Source organism: Mus pahari, chromosome 16 (assembly GCF_900095145.1).
Source record: "Mus pahari chromosome 16, PAHARI_EIJ_v1.1, whole genome shotgun sequence".
NCBI classification, from domain to species: domain Eukaryota; kingdom Metazoa; phylum Chordata; class Mammalia; order Rodentia; family Muridae; genus Mus; species Mus pahari.
The window spans coordinates 3,999,907-4,010,440 of NC_034605.1; the positions used below are offsets into that span (position 1 = coordinate 3,999,907).

General features: G+C 40.5%; 1 protein-coding gene across 25 annotated transcripts in view; it reads right to left on the reverse strand.

Annotated features, from left to right (window-relative positions):
• Positions 1–10,534, reverse strand: part of Celf2 (CUGBP Elav-like family member 2) — an 842,569-nt gene that overhangs the window by 39,871 nt on the left and 792,164 nt on the right. For all 25 annotated transcript variants that reach the window (XM_029547668.1, XM_021215268.2, XM_021215269.2 and 22 more), the window contains one exon: positions 9,390–9,524. In XM_029547668.1, the coding sequence (XP_029403528.1) occupies positions 9,390–9,524 (135 nt within the window). The remainder of the gene's footprint in view (positions 1–9,389; positions 9,525–10,534) is intronic.

A 10,534-nucleotide genomic window follows, 5' to 3' on the forward strand; every position in this document is an offset into this window, starting at 1 on the left:
CCCCCCCCCAGAGCTTGCAGGGACTAAACCCCCAACCAAGGAGTACACACGGAACAACCCATGGCTCCAGCTGCATATGTAACAGAGGATGACCTTGTTGGGCATCAATGGGAAGAGAGGCCCTTGGTCCTGGGGAGGCTTGATAGATGCCCCAGTGTAGGAGAATTCAAGGGCAGGGAGGTGGGAGTGGGTGGGTGGGGAACACCCTCACAGAAGTCCGGGAGGGGGGATGGAATAGGGAGTTTGGGGGGGGGACTGGGAAAGGAGATAACATTTGAAATGTAAAGAAAATATCCAATAAAAAATGAAAAAAATATTTTAAACATGAGAATGTTTTCCTTGCATGTATGTCTGTGTACCACATGTGTGCCTAGTATCTGTGGAAGCCAGAAGAGGGGATGGGATCCCCTCGAACTGGAGTTTCAGAGGGCTGTGAGTTGCCATAGGGTGTTAAGAATTGACCTTGGAAGAGCAGCCAGTGTTCTTAACCACCGAGATAACTCTTCATCCCCAACTCACTGTTTTCCTTGATGGAAGGTGTAATTTAGAGGAGGCTCCCTATTTTGAAAAAAGTTTGGTTGAGAAATACTTGCATGCTTTCCCTCAGTCACAGTGCCTGGTCCCTGTCAGAGTGAACTCTCCCTGAAAGACTACTGTATTTCTAACTATCTGGTTTTCAGAATCTCAGATTTTAATATCCTAACAGAAATAATATACCCTTGGTTATCATGTGCTGCTTCTACTGGGAACCTACCAAGGAAGAGTGGGAGTAGACCTTCCCAGGGCAAAATCCTTGTGCTCCTAGTTTTGTTTCTTGTCAAATCTACAAATAAAGACAACATCTACCCAGAGCTCCTGGTTACACCGAATACATAGATAAACATACAGCTTAAAGAAGATCAGAAACGCTCGCTGTCTCTCTTGCCTCTTGTTCCCCCTCTCTCTGCATTCCCTTCCCCTCTCTCCACATGGTCAGGGCCAGTCAGTGTCAGTCTCTGTCTCTGTCTCTCTCTGCCTTTCTCTGCCTCTACTCCCCTACCCATGTCATGAATAAACTCTGTTTTATACAAAAAAAAAAAAAAAAAAAAAAAAAAGAAAAAGATAAGAACACTAGAAGTTTCTTTCCTCATTTCTATCCAAGTCAAAAACTTTAGTATAAAGAATAGAAATGTTACATAAAGTTTTTTCAAGAGTACAAAAATTATAATTTATACTTAAAGCCAAAAATTATAATTTATACTTAAAGGTGGCTAAAGTTATTTTACTATGGGGAGTCTTATTAAAAAATAGTTTTCAAAAAACTAGCAGTAGCATGAGATAAGATTTTTTGTCAGCTTTGCCTACCAGTGTGTTAGGTGCTTATAAGAACTCCAGATATGAGGCCAGTGGCTTAAAGCACTTGATCGTGCAGAGACCCAGGTTTAAGTCCTGGTCCGACACAGTGCCCGCCACCATCCCTAACTCCGATTGTGTGCACATGCACACGGGCAGGCAGAGTGTTCATATACATAAGGTAAAGAAAGAGGAAAAGGAATTCCAGGCTGACAAGAGATCCTCAACAAGTATGTGCTGAGTGAATGAACACTGCATCAGGGGATTATAATTACTACCGTGTCTTCTGACTTAGAGAAGCTCGTGTAATTCTTGATTCCATTGAGCTCTATAATGTCAGGACCGAGAACAGGCGTGGAAAACTTTTAGAAAAAGTAGCTCAAAAATGTTGAAGCTTATAGAAATGAGTGAGTACAACTTAGGAGCAATGAGGCAAGGGGTGAATGTCAGTCTTAGAAGCAATGAGACAAGGGGTGAATGTCAGTCTTTTCTGTAGTAAAAATGATATGACTGCCTCAACCCCACAAATAAATAGCTTGTTTTACTGTTTTGACTCTGCCTAATCAAAACACACACAAAAATAGCTACTATAGGGGCGAACTGATTGCCTTGAGATTAATTTCCTTTTTGTAATGATAAACAATGAAAAACAGTAAGTGTGAGGGGAGCAATGGGAGGGTATGAAACTGAGTTATTCCTTATGCATATGGTTCCTGCACTAATAAAATGGCCCATGTTTTATAAGTACATTACAAGTAAAAAGTATTCTAAGCTAAATGGATCTCATTTTTTTCTAACCAATGTAGGTATTCCATTGCAATGTGGAATGAGTACTACCCATGTAACTAACAGATGCTTGCTAAGGATGATTATGTCATTTTTCAAAGTCTACCTTTGAGTCCCTGGTTCTGAAAATGAGGTGCTCTCAATCAATGATGCTTCCTTATTCTGTATTATTCTGTATTATGAAATAAGAACATCCTGAAGGCCATGCTTGGTAAGAATCTTATAATAAAAGGCCAGACTACCCTAGATAACTGTGATCTAAGGTGTCAGCATTGATTAATTCTGTTTCCTGTTAGAAGGAAGTGTCCTCAGGTAAAGTATGGCTATGATTCCTCAGGAGCTAAGTCCTATGTGACCTTGTCAACATCACTGACCCGTTTGGGTATCTCCTCAGAGATGCAGGCACTGTACTAGACTAGAATGAATGGTGCTTATACATTGCATGGAGACTTTTCACTTGTCATAAAAAATCAAAACATTAGAAAAAAAATCCTAGGCAAAAGCAGGCAGATCTCTGTGAGTTTGAGGCCAGCCTGGTCTACAGAGTGAGTTTCAGGACAGCTAGGGCTACACAGAGGAGCCCTGTTTTGAAAAATAAAAACCACAAAATAGAAAACAACCAAAAAAAAAAAGCCAAATCAAAACTAAATAAAACCAAAAGGAAAGAAAGAAAGAAACAAACAAACAAACAAACAAATAAACAAACCAAGCCTCTAGAAACTAGTGTGATGTGATGTTTCAAATCAAGGGGGAACTATGAACAAAAAACTTTCTACTTTGAAAGTGTATTCCTATCTAGACTAATGGTTCTCAACCTGTGGGTTGAGACTCCATTGGAGTTGCATGTCAGATATCCTACATATCAGATATTTACATTACGATTCATAAAAGCAGTAGAATTATAGTTATGAAGTAGCAATGAAAATAACCTTATGGTTGGGGGGTCCCCACAACCTGAGCAATTGTATTAAACCTGAGATCCTGTATTAAAGGATCGCAGCATTGGGAAGGCTGAGAACCACTGACTAGAGTGTGGAACAAAGGCATATGTTTAAACAATTATCTTACAGAGACATGATGAGTGTTGTTACAATGGAGGGTGAAGCATGCACTTTGGCAGCAGAAAGAAAAGTGGTATGACATTCACAGGATGCTTATCTCATGTAGACACCTCTCTTCCATCTCCTCTGCCCTCAAGGAGCTCCTTTCTGGGAGCTCCCTATGAAGGGACTTCTATTGACTCGGGGTTAGACTTAGTTAAGCATTTATGTTAGAGTGATAACCATACTCCATGGAAAACTTAATTGATGAGGAAGACATGTGTGGTGATTATTAAAATGTAAGTACTGAGATATTTGAAACAATTTTTAGCAATTAAAAAAATCCTTTACTTCAGTTTGATTTACACAAATAGTAATATGTGGTTTTTTAAAAGCCACTTTTAAGCTGGCATGGTGGTGTACACCTTTAATCCCAGCAGTCAGGACGTAGAGTCTGGTAGATCTATGGGAGTTGTTCCAGGCCAGTCAGGGAAATAAGAGATCTTGTCTCAACAACACAAATCAAAAGTCAATTCTACCCCTACATGCCATGTCAAGAATCAGCTCTGCTCTAAGCAGGAGACGGCTGAGAGCTTTCCAAGAATGAGCCAAAGGAGGAATGCTGACATTCTAGGAAGGCAGAGTGCAAGAAGAAAGGAGGGACAGCAGGCATCTGATGCAAAGTGACACCCCAGGAGCAGGGAAGACCTGGAAAGCCACACTAAGGAGGTTGTTTTACTAGCTTAGATCACACAGAGCCAAATTTAAAGTGCTCAACAGGGTAGAGCATGGAAATTGCATTGGGGCCTGTGTAGTAACAGAAGAAGTGAAAACAAGTATCTCCACTAGGCTAGTGCCAGCGGGGAGAGATGGCATTTGTAGGACAGACCAAGCAGGCTGAGGGCCGCTGAGGGATGCTGCTGCCGTGTCAGGACTGAGATGCAGCACTGCACCTATCAGGGTGCACAGAGTAGGAAGGCAGCAGGAAGAACAGGTCAGTGGACATGCTTAGTCATGGACTTCCTGAAGCTCAGGTGTCACTGTGTGCCTTTTCTATCTATGGCTCTGGGCCTTGGCATACACCTACAAGTCAATGCTTGGGAGCAATGTAGGGCCTAGCACACTTTAATACACTTGCCACACTGAAAGTCTCCTACGTGTGGCAGGGAAATCTGTGAGTCACTTTCCACAGAGTGCACAGGTTTTCTGGTGATGCAGATACAGGCACATTTAAGATAACAAAGCCTCCTACAAACTGAAAGGCTACAGGATAACCTCTAGGGACAGATTTTGTATCTTGTTATATGCATCTGCCCGAGTGACACAGATATGACAGGGACAGCATCCACTCCGTAGTCATCTGTGTGAGGGGGCATGACCGGCCTGAGCCCATGAAACACCCCTCCCTTTCTCTTGCCTTAAGTGCTCCACCAGGTCACATCAACATTTCCCTGGAACTCAGACTGTTGCAGTCTTCAAGGAGACTGAAGATAGGGAGAAAGACTGCCAAGAGTTTAAAGGGAAAACTCTTTGAAGAGCCAGCAGTGGGAGTAAAGTAATGCTTCCTGACATTTTAAAATGGCTTATGCTATTGAAAGAAATTATCCATTATCTTGAAGTGTGCACTTGACTGAGTCTGCACTTACAGAAACATTGGGAGAATTTTAAAACATCTTTTTCTTAGGAAGAAAGAAAGAAAGAAAGAAAGAAAGAAAGAAAGAAAGAAAGAAAGAAAGAAAGAAAGAAAGAAAAAAAAAAGAGAAAGAAAGAAAGAAAACAGGAGGCTAAGAAATAACACAGTAGGCAAGTATGATATTGTGGTATTAGGTTTTAGACAGAAAATGCCGAAGAAAAGTTCACATATGGTGAAAGTAATGCTAATTTCCAAGCTCTGAACATTAGCAGAGAAAAACAACTCATCTCTAAACACTGCAGGAGACAAATATTACTGCCTGTGATACCTCGCTATCTGCTGGACATACAGTTTGTCTATTTCTGTAAAACAAACATACTTCTCAAAAACAGGCTCAAAAGTGGGTAATAAGAAATGACCCAAGAATTAATTAACTAAATAGACGACTGAAGTAAATAAAGGAAAAATTAGCCTATCAAAAGAAAAGAAACACGATTAAATTAGGTTCCAGAAGACCCACGAGGAACTCATAAAAGGAACAATATGCACTTACCTGCTTTTTATTCTTTCATGATTTAATTTCTAATTTTATTCACTACTATCTGATAATTGCATGAAACACTTATTCTAACCACAGGCAATTTAAACTATTTTAATTTTTATTTCAAGGCCATGAGACAAAGGAACCTATTTATTGCTTAAGGGGATTTTTTTAAACAAAAATTAAGGCTTAATCTTTCATGTTTTAAAGCCAAGACTATTTTAAATCATTTATAATAATGCTGTAGGGAGACTTTTTCTCAGTATGCAAAATTGAAAAGATAAATTTACAATTATGAAAAAAATTAATAGTTTGGGGATTAAATTGTCCTTTTCCTTTGTAGATGAATTTATCTGGAACTTACGAGACACATTTAAACACAGGGTAAATTCAAGCCCTGTGTAGACGTGAAGAGATGAGGCTTCATGTATTTTACAGTAGGACTGTTCATGGTACAGACAGTGAACTCACTGGACTATCATTTTAAAATATGAGTGATAGCACTCACCCTGTGATGGCATGGAACACTTTATCTTATAAGCAATCATCCTGAAGAAGAATAGAGGCAGGAATGTTACTAACGTTACTAACCATATTTTCTACATCTCTGAAAAAGTCCCTGCTGGAAGTTAGGGACTTTTACTTAAATCAGGGACATTTACTTCTATTTGAATAAAAAAAGTTTTTAGTTACATAGGAAAAATAATCAAAAATTTAGTTTTAAATAGTTTTTTCTGTCACACTTAGAGGTTCTAATGAAGTCCTCTTCGCTCTTATGAAGAGCGTTCTTTGCAGGGAACCCCTTTCAAGTGGCCCTCAGGCAGCAGCATCTACTTACTGAAGGGCAGCGGGCTGCTCCAGGAAGACTGAGAAGGACTTCGTGCTAATGGGACACTGTGACCACAGCAGGAGGGAGGCAAAAACATCTTCACATACATTTTCTCTCTGGCTATAAGAATATGAGATGTTCTCAAATAATTAAACTTCCCTTCTGACACAGGCCATCCTCTTAGACTGAGCACCCTCTGTTTTAAGAGACTTCAAATAAAATTTGTAGCCAGGTATGGTGGCACATGTATTAAAGCCATCACCTAGGAGAGAGAGAGGCTTATCTTTCTGAGTTCCAGGCCAGCCAGAGGTAAACAGTGAGACCCTGTCTTAAAAACCCAAAAATACAATACAAAATAAACAACTCGTGATTTTTAAAGTATTGTCTGAAATGGTATTATAGTTGTATCTGAAAAGTCTCCTATAGACTCAGATGTTGAGAGATCCCCTAGCTAGTGGCACGATTTTGTAAACTTATATTAACTTCTGGAGTTGGGACCTACCTAGAAGTAGGTCACTAGGACGTATTAGAAGTTGTATCTTCCTGGCCACTTCCTGTATTTTGTCTTTACTTCCTGTTGCCATTAGACAAATAGCCTTCTCATCTATACTCCCACTAACAGTGAAGTTCTCTGTGATGGGCTCAGAAACAGTGCCAAGATGACTGTGGACTGAACCTCTGAATCATAGGTAAGACAAGTTATGTCAGGCGTTCATTCTGTCAGTGATGGGAGAGCTAACACAAACAGCTATGGATCCAGTAACATGGGCCTCTCTCCTCTCCCTCTCCCTCTCCCTTCCCCNCCCCCTCTCCTTTCCTCCCCCTCCCCCCTCTCTCTTTCTCTCTTTTTGAGACAGTGTTTCGATATTTTCTCTGGCTCTCCTAGAACCCATTAGTAGCCCAGGCTGGTCTCAGAGAGATGAATCACATAGAGACCTAGTCACCTCTGCTTAAAGTGCTGGGGTTAAAGGTGTGAGGCACCACACCTAGCTAAGCACCGCTGTTCCCCCCCTTCCCAAAAGTACCCTTGCCAACTTACTCTCACTCTAAGTTCCTCCCTCCCTCACTGCATCTGCCCTTTTCTGAAGACTACACAGTTTCTTTCACTTCATTCAGGCTTTGGCACAAACGTTACCTTCTGACAGAGGGCTTAGTCCTTCAGATCCTTCATATACCTTACTCAGTTTTATCACTATCAACAGCCTTATGTCATTTAAATTAATATTTATTTCTTATTTTCTGAGGTCTCCTGAAGACTTAAAGACTCCTAAGTATTATGTATTTCTGGTTCAATTTGCCATTTTTCTAACACAAAGACATTGTCTACCATTATATCTTACAGATATTAGTTAATGAATTATAATATTTTCACATGTAATATATTTTAAGGAAATCACTGTTGTTTTCATAAGGGAGAAACTAATAATGTTAAAGTTGTTTGTGATGCTTAAAATTGACTGTCAGCTTTACAAGATCTAGAACCATCCAGGAGACAAACCTTTAGCTGTGTCTGTGAGAATATTTCCAGAGATGTTTAACTGAATGTGGGTTGTACTGTTCTATGATTGGGAGGGGTTAATAAAAAGGAGACCATGAGCAGAGTACCAGCATTCATCCTTTCTTCAGACTGTAGATACAATGTGACCAGCAGTCTAAGGTCCTGCAGCTATGACATCTCAATCATGATACACTTATACCCTTGAACTCTGAGCAAGTAAAACATCTGCTTAAGATGTTTTTTTCCAGAATAAGGAAAGTAGTTAGTATAGGGTCACTAAAGGAGCTAATAAAGCTATACATTCATTTCTTGAAAATACTGTCAAAGTTGACTTTTCAGTCTCTATGAAGACCAAGATGGCCAGAAGAATCTCCACCTTCTTCAAGAATGAATGCCTGGACAAAGGAGCCAATGCTGATGGTTTTGTTCTCTGACTGGACCCATGGTTAGCCCTCATACCAGCCACACCCTACCAGCTGCCTGTGCGAGATAATAGGAACATGCCCTCAGGAGCCTCTGGGCCCAAGCCTGGAATGGCTGCAGAACCTGTGAATGCTCCTGCTGATGGAAGAGGCCCCTTCCCTGTTGCCCTCCAATAAAAATGTGAAAACCAATCCTCCCCAAAAGTTGATTTTTCATGAATATCATTATTCCAAAAAGTAAAGTCCACATAGAGTAATGGTGTATTTTTTAAGTACTTGAAAGAATTAAATCATACACATGGTCTGTTGTCTGGAGATTTTAGCACATTAGGGATAAATTCAGGAGATTCTTATAAACACTGCTTGGGTTTTTCCTTCTAGATAAATAATGCTTTATAAAGATCCAAGGGCTGTTTCTCCCTTCAGTCCTATGGGTCTGAGGAACATGTCTCATTGCTTCCCGAAGTCAGACTTCTTGAGAAAGCTGTCGGGAATACGCTGTAGCACTCATTTCCTATTTTTCCATAAGAAAACCTTGCACAATTACAATAAAGTTCTGTCACCACTTAGCTAATCATCTGGACACATGTGATAGAAGGTCATGGACTTTCAAAGTTAGAAGCAAGATGCTGAAGCACAGTCCCTTGTAGGCTACAGAGGAGAGGACCAGGAAATCCAGAGAAGGAAGCCAATAAAACATTCTGGTTTCTTTTTATTTTTTAAAAATAGAGTAAACAATTCAATGATAAGTATGCAACCCTATTAGGTCTTTCTTGTACAAAAAAGAAAAAAATGTTACTAGCCATTGAATAAGGCTAACAAACTTTCTAAGAAAAAAAGATATCCAATTACATAAGCAGAATGTGACCATAAATGAATGCACAATGTCCTTTACTACTCAAAGGTACAGGATAGAGTTGGTGTGAAAGTCAACACTGAAGAGATCAGAGTTTGAGAACCACTAGAAAATTCTTAAACTTTTTTTCCCCTTTAAGAGAACAGGACACAAAAGTGGAGCGTGAGACTGAGGGTTGCTGTAGTAATTAATACCTAAGTATCAGAAGAAAGAAAGGAAACGTTTGTAAAAATAAAGAGACTGTGAAGTTCTTCATTGAAAACGTGTCTCGTTTTATGCTTGGAAAATAAACACATCCATTCAAGTTTCTCCTTAAGAAAGTAGGAACTATCATAAGCCAGAGACCCTGTGCAGGCTTCCCGACACCAACCTAACTCCCTGCCTCACGGTGTATGAAGTCATGCGTGCACACAGATCTTGTCATGTGGTGAAGAGCCAAGCTTCTCACTCACCGGGGCTCGTGAGGGCTCCCAGGGCACTGCTTGTGCTAGACAGAGGGTTTGCATTGGTGCTGGTGGCTGAGGTTTGAGCAGCAGCTGCAGCAGCAGCCAGCGTTGCCAGGTTCTGTAACTGTAAAGCATTCATGCCTGTAGAGGAAAGAGAAAAGTGATATTAGCCACAGGCCCAAATTTTCCAGTTTCTAAAATGAAATTGAGTGTACACACACACACACACACACACACACACACAAAACACACCATCTAAACCCTTGCACTTGATCCTGTGATTTGCTCATCAGAAGTGCCTCAGGGATATGTCCAATTATGCCTTGAATAGAAACAGGGTTCGGTTTCTCAGATGATCTCTGAGTGTTAATGAGATCATCTTCTACTACTAGAGATCTAGTACTAAGAAGGGGTTCCTGCACTGTACCCAGTACTTTTAAACAGACAGCTCAATGGGGGTATACTAACTCTTGCTGTCTTCTCTCAGGGTTACAGAGGTAATTATGGAAGTTAAGAGAGGATTCTGTACAGACCTGCCAGGGTAATGGGGACTTAGCTGTCATGAGAATGGGGAGGTGTGGGCAGAGGTGGCTGCAGGACAAGCCTTGGGTAAACTCCACACTCCCTAATCTTACAGGTGTACAGATATCACAAAGGAATTATAGTTCATTGCTTAAATGTTCCTGCTCTAAAATTCAACTGACAGGGCTTCTAATCTTGGCTCTGTTATTTTTCCAGATATGTAGATGTAGGCAAATGACTTAGCCTCTTCGTTTCTTGGTGGCCAGGCTAACTGTACCTGAATGCAGGGAGTTATACAAATAAATATGATGAACGCAAATTACTCTGGCATGATCTAAGTAAATACTCTCTGAATGTTAGTGATTATAGTTGTTTTCAGATTTATCTTATTATATGCACAGTAGGAACTCATTATGGGAGGAGCAGAAACTGGCACTGCCTTAAATCACTTTAGCTGTATTTGCATTGATGCCTGAAATCCATCCTCAGGACCACACGGCAGAAGGAGAAAACTACCTCCTGCAAGGTGCCTCTGATCTCCACATGTACATGGTAGTATACAGACATATTCTCTCATTCTCTCTCTCTCTCTCTCTCTCTCTCTCTCTCTCTCTCTCTCTCTCTCTCTC